General features: G+C 58.0%; 1 protein-coding gene across 3 annotated transcripts in view; it reads right to left on the reverse strand.

Annotated features, from left to right (window-relative positions):
• Positions 1 to 17,755, reverse strand: part of TEAD3 (TEA domain transcription factor 3) — a 23,590-nt gene extending 5,835 nt beyond the window's left edge. The window contains exons 1-5 of one of the 3 annotated variants that reach the window (XM_055082533.1): positions 17,544 to 17,755; positions 7,646 to 7,904; positions 5,359 to 5,423; positions 1,044 to 1,106; positions 212 to 223 (exon numbers count right to left, since the gene is read on the reverse strand). In XM_055082533.1, the coding sequence (XP_054938508.1) occupies positions 212 to 223; positions 1,044 to 1,106; positions 5,359 to 5,423; positions 7,646 to 7,652 (147 nt within the window). In that variant the 5' untranslated portion in view covers positions 7,653 to 7,904; positions 17,544 to 17,755. Of the gene's footprint in view, positions 1 to 211; positions 960 to 1,043; positions 1,107 to 1,323; positions 1,387 to 5,358; positions 5,424 to 7,645; positions 7,905 to 17,543 lie in introns of those variants that run through there. The other 2 variants (XM_028484294.2, XM_055082534.1) reach the window with 2 other exon arrangements.
• Between the last annotated feature and the right edge of the window lie 20 nt (positions 17,756 to 17,775).

Consider the following 17,775-nt stretch of genomic DNA (forward strand, 5'->3'; position numbering starts at 1 on the left):
CCCTCCCAGACCGGGGCGCGAACCCGGCTCCCCCGCATCGGCAGGCAGACGCGCAACCACTGCGCCACCAGGGAAGCCCCAACGCATTTTTTAAAAAATGCTGTTTGCAAGCCTATTACATTGATTTCACAATCCATAATTTGAAAATCCTATATTAGGTGCTCTTCCCTCCATTGCCCCCCGCCCCCCGGGGAGGGGCAGTGCTACTTACCAGGTTCATGGCCTGTGGAAGAGAAGGAGAATGGATTAGAAGAGACACAGAGGAGGGTCAGATGGGGTGGAGGGACATGTCATTTCACCATCCTCCTCTCAATGCCCACCTGGCTCTCAGTTCCTGAGGAGTGCAGGGAAGCTCAGAGGTAGCTGTGGACCCTCCCCCAGCCCCACTGCCACCTAGAGGGAGTGCGTGCCAGCTGGGGGTGCCCTGGAAAGGGTAGGATGAGGGCGGAGGGGCTGGAGATCTAGATGGTGGACCAAGCTGGGGCCTCTTGTCCACGTGTACTGTGCTATAGGCGTGGGGACTAGGGCGGGAGGCCCAGTCTGCTGGGCATTTGTGGGCAGGGAGAAGAAGATACAGCCTACAGGGGCCTTGACCTGGGCCAGGGCCATGAACCCAAGGCTCTGAGATCCTCAGCCACAGAGCAGCCAGGATTGAGCGTCCAAGACAAGGAATGGCCATGCCCGCCAGTCCCCACCAGTGTCTCCTCCCTGCCCACCTGGAGTCCCCATGCAATTAGCAAGCAGCAGTTAGGAGGAAGGAGAAAAGGAAAATGGAGAAGAAGAGAGGTGGGCCTTAGTGGCCCCCAGGTGGTCTTCCTCTCCCTCGCTGTAGGGCTGGCTGTCCCCTTGGGTTCCTGCTTACTCTCCAGGGGCTCTGGCCCTGTGTAGCCTGAAGTGGCAAATGGGCTTCTGCTGCTGCTTGTCTTTCTGAGACACCCCTGCTGCCCCCCATAACTCCTCAGCCCCTTCCCTGTCCCGGGCTGGGGTCAGAGAGCAGCATCAGGCCTGGGCAGGGCCAGGCCAAGTGGCAGGGGACCCCATACCTTCAGCTTGGACTGAATCTCCCGAGATTTCCGCCTGGCTAGAACCTGCAAGTGGCTAGAGACCTGTAGAGAGAGAGAGAGAGAGAGAGAGAGAAAGAGAAAGAGAAAAAGAACAGAAAGAACAGGAGAGGCAAGAACAGAGTTTCAGCCAGAAAAGAGGCACAGTGGGGCCAGAGAGCCAGCCAAGGCAGAGGCCTGAGCCGTGCAGAGAAAGTGGTAGAGGCGCCGTGAGTGAGAGGCCGAGGAAGGGCTGGAGGCCCCAGTCAGGCGCCCAACGTACCTTGATGCCAACCTGGTACTCCCGCACCTTCTTCCGAGCTAGAACCTGTATGTGGCTGGACACCTAGGGGCCGCCCCGCGCCCAGCCAGAGAGGAAAACACAGACAGTGAGGAGGCATAGCACAGGGCAGCCACGGGCAAGGAGCATCCCAGCCCTCACCTCTGGGACCAAATGTAAGAGGGGCAACCGTGGGGCCCCTGTGGGCAGACACACCTTGGCCCTGCCAATTCTGCCCTCTTTTGGCCCTGTCTTGATCAAGGGCCTACCGTGGCCTTCAGGAGCACCATGTACAGTTGTACAGGTTGTTCACTGCATAAGCGCACCTGGCCCAGTGAGGGCTAAAATCCAGCCCAAGCTCTGCTGGCCAAGCTATGTGCCCTGGTGCACGACTGCATCTAAAGTGGAGGAAGAAAGACCCAGGAATCTAAGATGGCATCAGTCATACCACTGAAGGAAGAGAAGCTCCTGGATGTCAAAATAGGGGAGCTGCCAAGCTGGATACTGACGCAGGATTTCACCCCTAAAGGCATTGCTGGAGCATTTCAAAGAGGTCACTACCAGTATTACAATAAGTAGGTCAGTGTGAAGAAAGGGAGCTTCGCTGGGCTTTCTGTGGTGCTGGTAGCTTACATGCTTTTCATCTACTGCTGTTCTTACAAGGAGTTCGAACACGAGCGGCCACGCAAGTACCACTGAAGAGGGCCCGGTGTGAAGGGCACACTCTGCATTCCTGACCTTTGCCCAGCAGCCCTGAATCCTTTCATATCCTAATTGAGAATTAACACCCAGTAAAAGATGACTGGTAAAAAACAGAGGAAGAGCATCTTTGTATTCTTCCAAAAAGGAGTGACTTTTTCTCACTGGTATCCTCAGAGGAGACACTTTTTTTTCTAATTGGCATCACAGAGGCTAGCTATGGCCTAGCCTAATGCTAATGGCCTAATGCTCCTGCTGGCCACCAGATTATACATCAAGCCCAAAATCCTTTACAAAATGTCTCCCCTGTACCACTGCCTAAGTCCTCCCGAGAACCCCACCAGCTTGCCGGCCTATGAAACCTGGCCTGGTCTGACTCCTGCTTTGTTCATGCAGCTTCCTCCCCCAGTACACATTCCTTCTCCTCAGACTAATACACGGCAGTGTACACTATCTCTATGTACACAGTATGTGCTTTTAACTGCATTTCTTCTCCAGCTCCTCCTCCCTGAAGCCTCCCTCTCCTGGCAAACCTGAGCTAGTCACGGTCTGGATGTGTGCGCCCTGGGCTTGCACAACAGACCTTGGCATTGTCAAGGATCTGGCCCTCAGCCTCAGAGAACCTAAGTGTCACTGTTTTCCGCATGAAACAAGCGCGAGGGAACAGGTGGATCCTCTAAGCTGCTTCACACTTTCATTATCAGCAATTGCTGTTGGCTTTCTTTGCAAGTTGTTTTTATCTCCATAAAGAAACAGTTTCTTTTCTTTTTAATCATGGACTAAAAGTTACTATGTAAGCGATGCTAGGCAGCCCCCTGCTACTTGGTTAGAACCTAGGCGGGTGCTTCTCACGCCATCTCACGGTGCCTAGGATTCAGACCTATGTCTGGCAAGATTCCCGATCAGTTCACGTCATGACAATAACTGACGTTTACCGAGCACAGCTACTATTGTTCCCAGCACTTTACATGTACCAACTCCTCTGACCATTACAGCAATGCTAAGAAGTCGGTACTAATATTATTCCCAGTTTACAGATGATGAAACCAAAGCACAGAGAGGTTAAGCAACTTATCCAAGGTCACACAGATGAGCCCAGGTGGCCTGACTTCACAGCCCACTTGGCCACCACCAATATACCCTTAGCCCAGAGGACTGTCTCCAAATGGTCAACTCTGTGACAGCTGAAAGTCACATGGGACTTAATCCTAATGTAATATTTAGCTGTGTTTTCAATAGGGAGGCACTGTACTTGCTATTAATTGCTGTACGTAGCTGTAAAAAAAAAAAAAAGAAAACGGCATTTTTTTTCAACAGAGAGTAAAATGAAAACAACCAAAAAACCTTGCATGTCAGCGGGTTGCTCTTTGAGACACATAAAGACGTGCCTTGTTCTCACAACCATAGGAAGGAACCCCCTTTAAGGAGATATTAGACAACAGAGTTCTAATACAGAATAAAGTTAGAGGAGTGCCACCCTTGCAAAATGACAAAGGCCAGGGGTTTTTAAAATCCTGAGCTTGTCAACAGCTCATTTGTAAAATGTTAACGTACAGCCAGCCTTCTCGGGATACCTGGCCTGGAGCAGGTATGATGCTGGACCCAGAATTAAGAGGCTCTGCTACCCTCCCTGGGCCTCCATTAAAGATCCCTGGGCCCCTTCCAACTCTGACAAACAGGTTCCTATGAACATGTCTTTTGGGTGAAGCAGGACACGCTGGGACAGTGCCCTCCTCCTGTGCCTGGGATGGCATTCTGTTTATAACTACAGTAATAATAATAGCAACAGCAGCGGCACATTCTTATACAAATACACTCTGTTCTACATATCAGCTATTGAATGGTTGAGGAACAGAGGCTGGAGATGAGGCACCCCTCCCCGCAGGTATAGGAGCAAGGTATTTGAACCCGGAGGCTGATCAGTCAGTATTCCTCCTGTGGCCCCAGGCTCCACGGAACTGGGCCCTTGTCTGTTCAGTTCCTCGCCGGATCCCTAGTGCCGAGAACATAGTAGTAGCTCAATGATTTGCTAAGTGAATAAATGCTGTACAACATGAGCTGGCCCAGGGAGAGTGGTTAATAAAGGCCTGAACAGTGAGGGAGCGTTTCTACTCCTACACTGGGTGGGTGGACCCAGAACCTTCCTTTGAGACAGTGAGGATCTCGGGGGTGGGTGCAAGGCCCAAACCCCATCCAGAGAGGGAGGTTTGGGGGGCTGAGGGCCAGAGTTGGCCTTGGTTCTCCAGGTTCCTGCCTAGAGCCTGCCTCTCTCCCACCACCCAATCATCTCCCAAATCACCAGTTTCTTCCGTCCCTACCACCACTACCCTTACCATTGCCACTGCCCAGGCCACCGCTGCTGACCTAGGTCCCTGCCTTGGCCTGGACCTATCCACTGCCTCGGGTGTTCCAGAGACAAGATGCCTTGACAGCTGCCACGCGCCACTTCCTGATCTATTCCCTTCCATGGCCCCCAGTTGCCCCCAGGAAAACCTGTCCCTCCGGCCTCCAGCTCAATCTCTCACAGCCCTCGGCTTTTCCCACCCCTTCCTCCACACACCACACTGCTAACGGAAGGCTCTTTCCTGCCCAGTGGGTTGAATCCTGGATCCACCACCTACCCGCAGAGTGACCTTACGAAGTTACTTAACTTCCCTGTGCCTCGGTTTCCTCACCTGTAAAATGGAGATAATTACTGTACCTACTTCATAAGGTTGCTATGAGGACTAAATAAATTAATACAAAGTCAGCTCTGAATGGGCTTACAATTACTGTTTGTATAGCCAACTTTCTCAGCCTGGAAGAATCCTCTCCCTTTTTCCTGCCTGGATAAATCCTCTTCCTTCTTGAAAATACATCTTGAGTGTCATCTCCTCCAGGAAGCCTTCCTAGCCCTCCCTCCTCCCTTCCCCTCCCTGGTCCGGGTTCAATGCTTGTCTGACAGTACATGCCCCGATCTCAGCCATGCTGCCCTGCTCTGCCCTCACCTGTCCAACTGTCTGTCTTCCTTACTGGTCAGCAAGCCACTCAGGGCAGTGACATGCAGCTGCCACAGTTGCCCACTGGGGCGTATCTGTGGTCGCTGGATCACAGGTCTGGGAGGGGGGTCAGAAAGGACAGTGGGGACTTCCCTGGCGGTGCAGTGGTGAAGACTCCTCGCTCCCAGTGCAGGTGGCATGGGTTCGAGCCCTGGTCAGGGAGCTAGGGGAGTGGGCTGGGCGAGGGGGTGGCTCTGAGGAGGCGGGCAGAACAATGGGATAGCTCGGCCTGGGAGGGGCTGACAGAGGCAGGGGAGAGAGAGTGTGCGGGCAGAGGGGCACAGCGTAAATCATCTTTTACCTGTTTTCTTGTCCGAGTCTTTCCCGTCCTCAATTTAATATACCGTGCGATCAACTCATTTCGGCCTAGATTGGGGTGAGAGGAAAAAATGGGGAGTGGTCAAAGGGGACCCCTGGTGGCTGGAGACGCCCCCACCAGCTGGAAATACACCAGGCCCCTCCTACACATGCTGCTCTTGTTTTCTCTCCCCACTCTCTTCGCTCCACCAGGCCTAAGGGGCACAAGCGGGTTGGGTGAAGGATGGTGGGGAAGTCCCAGAGCTCCCCCCACCGCCTCCAGGACCTGGGGGGCTGCTGTTGGGGGAGGGGCAGCAGAGCAGGAGGTGGAACAATGTCAGGCGGCTTGACAGGTTTCCCTGCGAGACAGACAGGGGCAGGTGTGGCCGAAGGGCTGCAGGACAGCTGGGCCCCTCACTCTCAGCCCCCGGCAGTGCTTCCTTCCTCTCCGTGCTGTCACCAGCTCCAAACCTCCGAGGGTAAGGGCGTGTGTGTGTGTGTGTGTGTGTGTGTGTGTGTGTGTGTGTGTGTGTGTGTGTGTGTGTGTGTGTGTGGGAGAGAGATCAGGGTGCCAGCATGGTCAGGTTCTGGTGAGAGCTTTCTTTCTGGTTTGCAGACAGCAACCTTCTCACTGAGTCGTCACATGGCAGAGAGAGAGAGAGAGAGAGAGATAGAGAGAGAGAGAGAGAGAGAGAGAGAGAGAGAAGGAGAGAGAGGGAGAGAGATAGATATCTGGGTACGCATCCCTGTATGTGTCTGTAAGAACTCTGGCCTGGGTTCCTGTCCTAGCTGTCCTTGCCACCGGGAGACAGGAGACCCTGGACAAGTCCCTGCCCTTCTCTGGTGAAACGGGCAGGAAGGAACAGATGGTCTCCAACACGTCTCCTACACTGACAGCCTGGGTCAAGATGTGTCACTGAGCATGTCACTGTATCCTTGAACCTGTCACCCCCATGTCACTGGTTACCAGTGTCTGTCCCTCCCTGTGAGACAGTGCAGCCCGTCAGACTTGGGGTGGGGGCTCTGCTCAGCACCAGGTACCCTCTGGGGGCTCAGAGGCTGGCCGGCATCCAGGGGGCTTGGCCCTGTAAAGGGGGTGCTTGGGATGCACGGTGAAGCATGTGTCAGCATCCTCAGCGTGTATGCTTACCCCCAAATTCAGGCCCCCTGCCCCCCAACCCCATAGCCTCCCCAGAAGGACCGCATTCTCCAAATTCCTCTTCCATGACAGAACTGGCCCCACTGCTCCTCCCTTCCTGCCTGCCCCTCTCCACCCCACTCCCTCCGCCCTGTCTAAAAATACCCTGTGGGGCTGCCCCAGCCATCTGGGAGGGAGCAGTGGGGGCAGGCGGCCCCCGCCCTATGGAAGGCGCCCTGGAACATCTGCCTGCCCCGTGAGTGGGGCTCTGGGGCTGGGGGTGGGCGTGGCACAGTGGTGGGGTAGGGGACACGGGGCAGCCCAGCCGTCTCCCTCCTGCACCCGCCACGGTGCTGGACACTGGGAGGGGACAGGCTGAGGGCCTGCCTCACCCAGCCATAGGCTGTCAGGGTGGGTTGGAGGGAGCTGGCAAGGAGTCAGGCCCCAAAGGGTTGAGTTATCCCAAAAATGCAGCCCTGGGAGAGCCCTCTCAGGGCTGGACCAGGGTGGATGCTCCCTTCCGGAGGCAGGAGGTGGGCAAGGTGGCAAAGAGAGGGGCCAGGAGAGCAGCAGACTTGGGAGGGGGTGTGAGGAGTGAGGGAGTCCCCTTGTCTCTCCAGCGCCCTTCCCCACGCAAGACCTGTCACACTGTGGGCCTCCCACCACTCTGCAGCCCCCTTTCCACACCCCCGTTCTCTGGAGGGAACTCGCCAGTGGGAAACACTGCTCTCTTCTGGGATCCCACCCCAGGTCTCACCCCTCGGGCTCCCCCACGTCCTCCCAGGGGAGGGACCCTCTCCTGGGCCCAGCCTGGAACACAGCGGACTGACCCAGTTTCCTGGGCCCACTGAGTCACCCCGAAACCTCCAGGCTGGCCGGGGCGAGGAGAGGAGGGGCAGTCGGGGGTGGGGTCGGGGGCGGGGCTGGTGTCGCGTGTGGGCTGCGCTCTGGTCGAGGGGGCAAACCTGGCCTGTTTATGAGGAGGATCCACACAGGCTTGCACGCCCAGACCCGCCCGCCCTCAGAGGGCTGGCGGCCTCCGGGACTTCGCCAAACCGGTTGGGTGAGGGGGCAGAGAGCAGGGGGAGGGGTGAGGAGGGCTGGACCGCCTCCCCAAGTCCAGTCCAGGGTCTCTGTGCCTCCCCACACGCACCGTACATCTTGCCCTCGTCCGACAGGATGATCTTGCGACGGCCGCAGGGTGGGTAGATGGCCAGGGCCTCCTGGAAGCTCTGCTCGATGTCCGGGCTCCACACACCCTCCGCATCGTTGTCCAGCCCCTTGTCCAGGCCCTCGGGCCCATCCTCCCGGGCCTCCCCGGGGCTGCTGCTGGCATTCCAGCTGTTGGACGCTATTGTGCTGGTTGCTCTGGGCTCTGGGCTCTGGGCCTGAGCCCACTGGGCAGCCTGAGCCTGGGAGGCAGACGCAGAGGGGTTAGGGCAGGGTCCTCCCAGACCGCAGAGGGGTTAGGGCAGTGTCCTCCCAGACCACAGCAATCTCCACCCCCAGGGCAGGTGCTCCAGGGTGGGGCGGAGGCAACCAGAGATTATGTTTAGTCAGTGCTGGGTGACCTTGGATGAGTTACTTCACCTCTCTGAGCCTCAGTCCTGTAAAACGAAGGAAAGGTCTCCTTTGAGGTTGTGAGGGTTAAAATGAAATGAGATCAGACAAAGTGCCAACCATGATGCCTGGTGGTGATCAAGAGCAACAATAACAATGCCTTATACCTACACAGTACTTTTGTGGGGGAAAAGTACTTTCATATTCATTCAATCCTCAAAACTAAGGCGGGGAGGGCAAGGAGTGATGCCCATTATTCAGAGGAGGAAAACAGGCTCACAAGGCCATGCAGCTGCCAAAGGCACCATGATGGGCAGAGAGGAGGACCACGAGGGGCAGGGCCCAGTGCTTCTGCGGCTCTCAGAGGGGGTCCTTGGCTCTTGCTCTGCCAGCTCCTCCTCCTTGTCATCAGGATCCCCAACCAGGGACCCCCACCCCTCATTCTCCCCCCAGCATCAATGAAATCCTGCCAAGGACCCGCTGTGGCCTGAGGAGGGTCCCAGACCCAGGAAGGGTACAGTTTTGCCTTCCCCAAAAGATAACTCATGAGAACCCTGCCAAGGAACCTAAACTCAGGGCAGAAACTGCCCCAGGAATCATGAGACGGGAGCGACACTGGCTGGTAAGGGAGCAGCTGAAAAGGTGCCTGGCCGACAGCCTTGCTCAACCCCACCCGCTCCTCCATCCCACTTCCTGTTCCTCCACCTCCCGGCCCCACAGCAGCCCATAAACCACCCACACACTGGCCCCTGCCCTGGCCCACATCGTGGATGGGCCAGGGCTCTGTAAACTCTGAGTTCCCTGCACACGCCAGGATGGGTTATTAAAGCAGATCACACACAGACAGTCCCCCAACACACACAGCCCTAAGGCTCACCCCCCGGCCCCCTTCAGCCTCAGAACCACATGTCCAATGTGTATCAGGGTCCTGGGAGCCCCAGAGCCCAGGCTAGACCCCAGGACTTTGCTCTGGGCTGTAGGGAAAGGGGGGAGCAGGGTGGAGAGTGGGAGACCCCATCAGAAGCTGGAGAAGAGACTTCTCTCCCCTCAAACAAGAATTCCAGGTCTTGCCAAATGGGTGGGGATTTTCCCTGTGGGGGCCACCTCTTTGCTTTGGAAGGCTTGAAGGTAGTTGCTAGTGGCATGGGATGGGGAGGGCCTGGGGGCCTGAATGTCAGATGGATATAGAGTTTACATTTAACTTTACTACAAATGACAGCACCTGCATATGGCAGGCACTAGTCTGGGGCTTTACACACGTTGACTCATTTAATCCTCACAATCACCTATGAGGTAGATACTATTATTACTTCTACTTTACAGATGAGGAAACCAAAGAACAGAGGGGTTAAGCAATTTGCCCAAGGACACACAGCTAGAGCTGGGTTCTGAACACAGGCAATCTAGCTTCAGTCTCTTAATCAAGGTAAGAAGCCCCACCATCTGCAGAGGGAACGGAGGCCCAGCATGGGTTGTCATGGCAACCACCTGAGAATGCCCAGTGGGGTCCAGACCACAGGGTCCCCCCCAGCACAGGTGGCTGGAGCAACTTCAAGGACCCCCAGACTGCTGTAACCCTTCCTGTGAGGCCTCCAAGACCACCACACCAGAGGGCAGCCAGGGAGAAAGGAAGCCATGCTCCTGACGGGTCAGAGGGGCCACACCCCTCTCCTCACCCAGGCAAGCTGTATTCTCATCCCCATCCCCTCCTCAACCCCTTGAGGGCAAGTTCTTGTAATAAGAGTGGGGGGGAGGGGTGGGATGCCGGGGGACACAGTGGCGCCTATACTGAGCTAGCAGGGAGGCAAGCCACCGCCCCACCCCCGTGCCCCAAGTCTGACAGTGCCACAGGTGGGCGTTAGAGGGGAGGCAGAAGAGGACTAAAATGAGCTAAGACCCCTCCCAACAGAGTCCTCAACCCATTTCCCCCCAAATCTTTTCCTGAGGCATCCCTCAGAGCAGCAGGGGCCCGGCGCATGGGGGGCCCTGGCAGCCCCAGACTTTTCAAAGCAACTCTCTTGCCTCCCCCAAGTCTGTGCCCGCCTCCCCTCATCCAGGGAGTGGCCCCCCCCTTCTCGGGGTGATGTCAGCCCCGCCCCGCCCCCCGCAGGAGCACTGTGGCCAAATATGGCGAACACAGCAGTGCTTGGGAGCTGGGACAGACTGGGGGGGCGGGGCGGCGGCCCCTGGCTGGGATTGCTGGCAGCTGGTGAGGGGGAGGGGAGCCCAGGGGGCGGCCACAAGGACAAGTCAAGGAGAGAAGCAGGACCACCGTCCCTTCCGCTGGCTCACAGGCACATGCAAGATTCACTTTCCAGGAACACCCCTGCAGGGAGAAGCAACCGCACAGGGGCCCGCAGGTGACCCCCACCCCACCCCACACAGCCATGCACGGGAGCACGTGTGTGCAGTACGCTGCGTGGGTGCGCAAGCGGACACCCCAATAAGAATATTTGTACCCCCAGACCGAGGCACACCTGTGGGCAATGGCAGGCGGGCAGCTGAGCCCCACTGGGGGATGAGCGGGGGTCTCTGTCCTACCGCATCACTCAGGAGCAGGTCAGTGCAAGGAGTCTGCACTGGCTGCTCTGGCCTTCCCAGAGTTACTGCTGTGGGACGAGGACAGAGATGAGAGTGGGCCACCCTCCTCTCCTTAGACCCCAAACCACTGGGACTCAGGCTGGGGGCAGGGAGGAGGCTATGGGTTCCTCAGCCAGCTGCAGGGCTGGACTGAGGCCAATGCGGGACTCAGGCGTGGTGGAGGGGGCTGCCTGGGGTCAGAGGGCAGGCCCCAGGGGAAGGCAGCCCCAGCCCAGCGTCGGGTCTTATCTGCCCTTTACAGAGTGGGGTTGACAGGGGTGGCAGCCCCTCAGCTGCTCGTTGACACTATCCCAGGTGTCTAGAACCTCTGCGTTGCTGGGCTGCACCACCAAGAGGGATGGGAGAAGGGGGAGAAAGACCCAAGTGAGGGGCAAAGAGGGTGGAGTTTGGGATAGACAGGTGGGGAAGGGGGACACGGTGTGGGCGAGTCTGGGGGTGGGTGAAGAGAGCAGGAGACAGACAGACAAGAAAACAGACAAAAGAGACGGGACAGTCACAGAGTGAGAGACAAAATAAAGAAACCTAGAGAGGGGATCTTGGAGTGAGACCCAGAGGGAGAGACAGAGACAGAGATCCAGAGAGAGACAGACATACGGAACAGGTAGAGTGCTGGAGAGAGTGAGATCCACAGACATTGGGGGGAGTGGGGAGACAGTGAGGGAGAGAGTGACTATGACCAACAGAGACAGAAAGACAGATACCAAGATGAAGGAGATGGAGACACACAAATGAAGGGGGTAAATCACTAAACTCAGATACAGTCAGGCAGAGAGGGAGGGGAAAACCAGATGGTGGTGAGAGAGAGAGAGAGAGAGAGAGAGAGAGAGAGAGAGAGAGAGAGAGGGCGGGAGCCAAAGACAGAAAGACTCAAGAGGCTGGGGCAGACCTAGGGGGAAGGAGTGACCAGGGGAGCCACTGCTGGGGGCTGGGGGCTGGGGTCAGCCACAACAGGGCCGCATCCAGGACATCCCCACTCCTGGCCCATCTGCTCCCCAACCCTCCTCTCCGACGACCTCCCATCTCCCTGGTATTGCACAGCCCAAGGACCTCCTGTGTTCTCGCTCTAACTTTACCCTCAATCTGACCAGCACACACCCGCTTCCCCTCTCCCAAGGCCTTCTGAGGTCAGAAGGTGCCTCTGGGTGGTGGCCGGGTAGGAGATAGGAGGCTGGGTGAGCAGGTCTCAGGGCCCTGAGGGAGATAAGGGGCACCTTGCTGCCCACTCCCCACCCTGGGGCCAGACCTGCTGGAATAACTGGCTGGACAGCTCCAGGGGTGGAGGCCAGCACAGGGGCTGCTGCAGAGGCCCTAGGCCCTCACCCCCAGGGCCCCACAGCCTCCAGACCACCCAGCCCTCTACCGCCTTTCAAGTAGGGGGAGGGACGGGCTTGAAACCTGGGCTCCCCCAGAGCTTCTGCCTGGTGGGGGATGCAGAAAAGGCAAGTCCAGGCAGGTGTCTGCACCCCGCACCCCTCCCCCGGCACCAGCCCCGCGGAGAGGTCGGACTGAGCCCAGTGACTGTGCTGGGTCTAGCGGGCAGCAGCTGTCCACTCTTGCAGGACTTCAGCCCTCAAAGTGCTCTCACTTTGAGTGAGAACATCACTCAAAGTGTGGGAAGATTAGTGAAGTCAGCAGTTTCATCCTGAATGCCCTGCCCCCAAACCTGGGCTGGGCTGACCAGCCAGGGGGGTGAGGATGGGGCAGGCGGTAGATGAGGGCTAAGGGAGCCTCCCCGCCTCCTCTGCTTTTCCCTCCTTCCTCCCCACCCACCCCCACAGCGGGCCAGCTGTTCTCCAGCTGCCAGAGGCTCCCACCCTAGAACTGGCCGTACTCTGGTTGGGATGGGAGAACAGGGCAGGCGGGATGGGGATGGTGTCTGCCTCCCCCACCTGCAGGCCAAGGACCCCTGAGGGACCCTGCCAAGTGACCACACCCTGCCAGGCTGGAGATGGAGTACTCTCCTCCCTGGAGCAGGGTCGAGATTTTTACAGGAGGAAGCAATTTGCAGAGCCCACTAGGAGGGAGGTGAAGGGGGGCTCCCCACCCCTCCCCAGATTACTAATGTGCTTCCAATTTGGGAATCCAGTCTCTGAGCCCACCCACCCCCTCTCCTAGGGCGCGGGCTCCTCGGGGAGCAGATGGGGCAGGGTAGCCCCCTAGGCTTCCCTCTCCAAGGCTCATCCTCACTGTCACCCCTGCTTCCAGCAGTGTAGGAAGGAGGGAGGGAGGGAGGGAAGAGACTCAGAGCCCTCAAACCTCCTGCAGGGAGAAGGGGCCCACCTCCCACACCTCCCTTCACCCCGACTCTGAGACTGTCCTGTCTCCTCATCTCATCCCATTCCAGGAAGGCCAGGGATCCAAGCTGGAGGGGGTGGGGATGCAGCCAAGGGGTGAAACTGGGTTTCACAGTTCTCAGTGAACATGTCAGAGGGCCCCTTGGACTCTGGATCACCCGCTGAGCTGCCACTGGTCCCTCAGTCAGTTGCCCCCTCAGGAAGGTCACAATGTCAATGTCGTCTATAAACACACAGGCTTTCCCTGGGTGCCTCCTCTCTATCAAACGCACGCACTCCTCTTCACAGCCACTGTCCTGCACATTCACTGTTACCTGCATCTCCCTTATTTCTTTTTCTTAACTTTTTTTATTGTGATAAAATATACGTAATAAAAAATGTACCATTTTAATCGTTTTTAAGTGCACACTTCACACACTTCAGCGGCATTAAGTACATTCTTTCTTTGTTTTTTTTTTTTTCTTGTATTTTTTTTGGCCATGCTGACGGCATGTGGGATCTTAGTTCCCCGACCAGGGATCGAACCTGTGCCCCCTGCACTGGAAGTGCGGAATCTTAACTGCCGGACCACCAGGGAAGTCCCATTCTTTCTCTGTTTTCAACAGTTTTCTTTCTGTGGTCCTCCACGTAGACACCACATGCATTGGGGTCACAGTCCCCCAAATTCATCATTCACAGCATCCCTCGCCATATATGCCACAGTCCTGAAGGATGTCACCCCACTGCCCCACAGTCGCAAACCATCTCAGCTGTGACCACCCACAGAGTCAGTCTCAGTCACACCCCACGAACAGCACCGTCCCTCCATGTGCGGAGTTTCTTTCTGAGACTGAGGTCTCACCCACACGCCTGATTTCACACTCAGCTGTTGCCACAGCTTCCCAGCACACGCCTGCTGCAGTGGGTATAGTCCACCGTGTCACAACGGTTTCCCCCTTACACACACATGTACACCATGTTGTGACAACTTTTCTCATACGTGGTGTCATATAGAGTCACACACAGACCATCAGAGTTTCTACAAACCCAAGGTCATCTCATTTGCTGTTCACGCTGTGCCATACACAGGCATGCCACAGCAACATAGGTCACACAGAATGTCACTCATTCTGCTTCTGACACACACAGCATCACACAATCGCAGTGTCCCTCACACACCTGGGGCATCGGAATCCCATCCAGACACGTGTGAGCTCACACCGCTGGTCAAGCAGATGGTGTCTTTCATAAACGTACCCCATGTGATGGCCCCTCACACACATAGGTCCCCCATACAGCGACACACACACACACACACACACATACACACACACACAAACACACACACGCACCGTCAGTCACACACTAAGAACATCATTCATAGTTTCCCTCATGTACCTGCAGTGTCAGTCACACACTGAGAATATCATAGCTTCTCTCACACGTGAACGTTACAAAGTCACAACGTCGCATACAGTTGCTCTCACATGCAGTCACACACACAAACTGGTTGTACCCAGTTCCCCCCACCTGCATCCACCCCCCCCAGCGTCACCCACACAGAGTGTCCCACTCGGCTTCTCTCTCACACACATCCAGCAGCACACACAGTGGCACTCTCATTTCCCTCTATCACTTCCTGTCCTGTCGGGCCTGGCAGGGAGTACAGGAAGCAATCAGCACTCTAGGAAACCTCAGGGGCCGAGGCTTTGGGGATTTGCAGAGTGACAGAATTCTCTGGCTCCTGCCCCCAGTCCCCTGTGGGACCGAGTGGACAGGCAGAGCCCTCTCCCCTCCAGAGTCCTCCCTGGAGGGGCAGGGCCTCTCCTGCAGACCACCCTAGGTTGGCACACCAGGGGGGAGGGGAGGGCAGGGCAAGTCCACGGGGCCAGGGCCGAGTGTGATCTGCTGGCCTCCACCCCAGCTCTGAGCAGAGAAGCTCCTGCCATGGCCCCAGGGCGGCCCCAGAGGGCCATGGAGACCTGGACCCTCAAGGCCACCCCTCGGACCCCACAGCTCCTGCAGCGCCCACGTGGGAAGCAGAGACTGCGACCTCCTGGCCACTTCCACAGAAAGCTGCAGCACTGGGAGCCCTCTTGGCTCCCTGGAGCCTGGCACCACCAGCTCCCTCCCGCACTGTCCTCCCTGTCAGCTGGCCCCTAGGCCCCTCTCCCTTCCTGAGCGAGGAGGTGGACAGGGCTGGGAGCTTTCACTCCCTTCCAACTTCCACCCTGAGCCCCTAGAGGCGTCTGGGAGAGGGGTCGGCCATCCAGGCAGCCTCTGAACACCATTTACCCTGCCCAGCCTTGCCAGACCCCACTGCCACCTCCCAGGGCAGTTTCCCGGACTCCACCAGCCTCCCTGTCCCCTGACACCTGCTGCCTGTAACCTTTTCAGCCACTCTCACCTGGCTTAGCTGCCCTCAGTCACCCCCTGGTTAGCCCTTGCCTTCTTCTTAGACCACTGGGTCACCCACTCACCTCTCCAGGCCCCACCAGGTTCAGGTTCCATGATGGGAAGAGAGGGAAGGCTGATTGATTAGGAGACAGAGACTCCGAGAGAAGCTCAGAGAAAAGGGACCTGAGAAGTCATGGATTCCAAACAGGGAAACTGAGGCCCACCAGGATGACACAACTGGTTAAAGGCCCAGCTGGGGCCAGATCTCTTAATTTCTTGACCTCCTCTGTTTGAGAGGTCTCCTTCTTGTTTTAATATTTACCCAACTGTCAGAATGTACCAACGTCTGCAAACCTGAGGGTGAGGGCGGGAGCAGGGCCCAGGACACACAGACACACACACACAGACACACACAGACACACACAGACACAGACAAACAGACACACACACAGACACACACACCTCTGTCCTGCCAATCACTGACCATCCTACTCAGTCATTCCCTTGCCCAACTGCGCTAATTAGCATTAATTATTGTTCCCTCCCTGGGGGGATGGTGTGGGGGGGGGAGGCCCACAAGGTTGAGACTCCCATTGGATCCCAGCCTCTCTCTGAGGAGGGGGCATCCAGGGCCCCTGAAGTCACTGTCACCATATAGCCTAGTCCTAGAAAATACATCTGTTTATCTCCTAGGGATCCAGAAAGACCACAGAACCACGTCCTGTGGTGGCACTGCTGGGGGTAGGTCTTGGAAAAGGAGCTATAAGAATCTGGAAGGGAGGAATACCTAATTCCCCCAAATCTCTAACTTCTGGCAACTTTAGATTTCCCTCCTTGTCCCACGCTACCCCCAGCATTCTGGCCAAGGAGGCACCCTGGCCCCCTGCACTGTGGTGGAACATGTGAACACAGAATCAGCTGCAGGAGGCCGGATATACAGAGGCACCGTGGGCTCGCACCAGCCCCTCTGAGCTGTGTCCAGCCCCCATCCTCACCCCCTGCTCTCCTGGGCTACAAGTCCAGGCCTGACCTGGTTCTGCCTCTACCTGGAGCGAGTAAAGACACAGAAGGAGGTGCCCCCTGAGAAGCCCTACCCCAGCGCCTCATTCCCCCTTGTTCAGAAAGGATCTCTCAGCCCTGGATCAGGGCCCCTCTCCTGGAAAGGTGACAGTGGGGTCTCCATGACACTGCCGTGCGGCCTGGCTAAGCTGGAAACCAGACGCAGACAGGCACTCCCGGCCTTCCTTCCCCAGGCAGGAGTAAAGGGCACGACAGACAATGGTGCGGGTGGTGTTGGGGGGTTAGGGTTAGAGGAGACAAGCGGCCTTCAAACCCTCAAAAGTCTAAACAAGGGCTCTGAGGAAGCGTGGCGAAGAGAAGGCCCCAAATCCAGCCCCCTTTAGAGCCTGGCTCACAGAGCTCAGGGCTGGAACTCCGAAAACTCCACCCCGACGCAGGCGGCAGACTGGAGGGAACTTAAGCCCCTGCCCCTCAGGGGGCACTCGCCCGGGGCGCGCAGCTTTGCTGCCAGACACCCTCCACCATCCGGCGCGGCTGCGGGCACCGTGCGCAGGAGCCGGCCTGGGCGCCGGGAGAACGGGCCCGAGGCCTGCGTGGAGCTGGGGCTCAGCGGGCTCTGAGAGAGCGCGAGCTGGCAGTCCAAAGGGCGGCGGGGCCCGGGACTGGGAGCTCCCCGGTGGCAGGCCCCCCAGACCGTGCGGGCCCCCAGACCCGGACCTCGACACCCCAAAGGCGGACGTTGGGCCAGGCGATGGCACCGGGGCCAAGCTCCCAGCTCCCCGACCTCCCCCGAACAACTCGTCCAGGTCGCGGCGGGGGGGGGGATGGGGGTGGGGTGGGAGGGGTGGGCGGGGCTTCCCGGAGGGCTTCCCCCCCTTTCCTCTAAACTTCCCGGCACCCAGGTCCGGGGTTCCGGCTCAGGCTGGACAATAGCTGTGGGGACCAGCCCCCCTCGCCCGAACAACTCGTCCAGGTCGCGGCGGGGGGGGGGATGGGGGTGGGGTGGGAGGGGTGGGCGGGGCTTCCCGGAGGGCTTCCCCCCCTTTCCTCTAAACTTCCCGGCACCCAGATCCGGGGTTCCGGCTCAGGCTGGACAATAGCTCTGGGAACCAGCCCCCCTCGAATGCCCCCCCAACCCAGAACCAACCAACCAAACCACCTCTCCCAGCAGGGCCTCCTCCCGGTGTCCGGCCGGCTTACCTGGTCCGATCTCGCGGGGGCGCTCCGGCCGGGCGGCTCCGCCGGGCCCGAGGGAGCGAAGAGGGGGGCCGGGGAAGGGGGGTCGTGGGGAGGGGGCTGACCGGAATGTGCGGAATGAGCCGGGCTGGAGCGGGAGGCGCCGGGCGCGGAGGAGGGAGCGAGCGGGACGAAAAGTTTGTGTTGAGGAGCCGGGACTGGGGGTGGGGGCTGCGGGGAAGGAGGGGGCGGGGCG

Source organism: Physeter macrocephalus, unplaced genomic scaffold (genome assembly GCF_002837175.3).
Source record: "Physeter macrocephalus isolate SW-GA unplaced genomic scaffold, ASM283717v5 random_155, whole genome shotgun sequence".
Classification (NCBI taxonomy): domain Eukaryota; kingdom Metazoa; phylum Chordata; class Mammalia; order Artiodactyla; family Physeteridae; genus Physeter; species Physeter macrocephalus.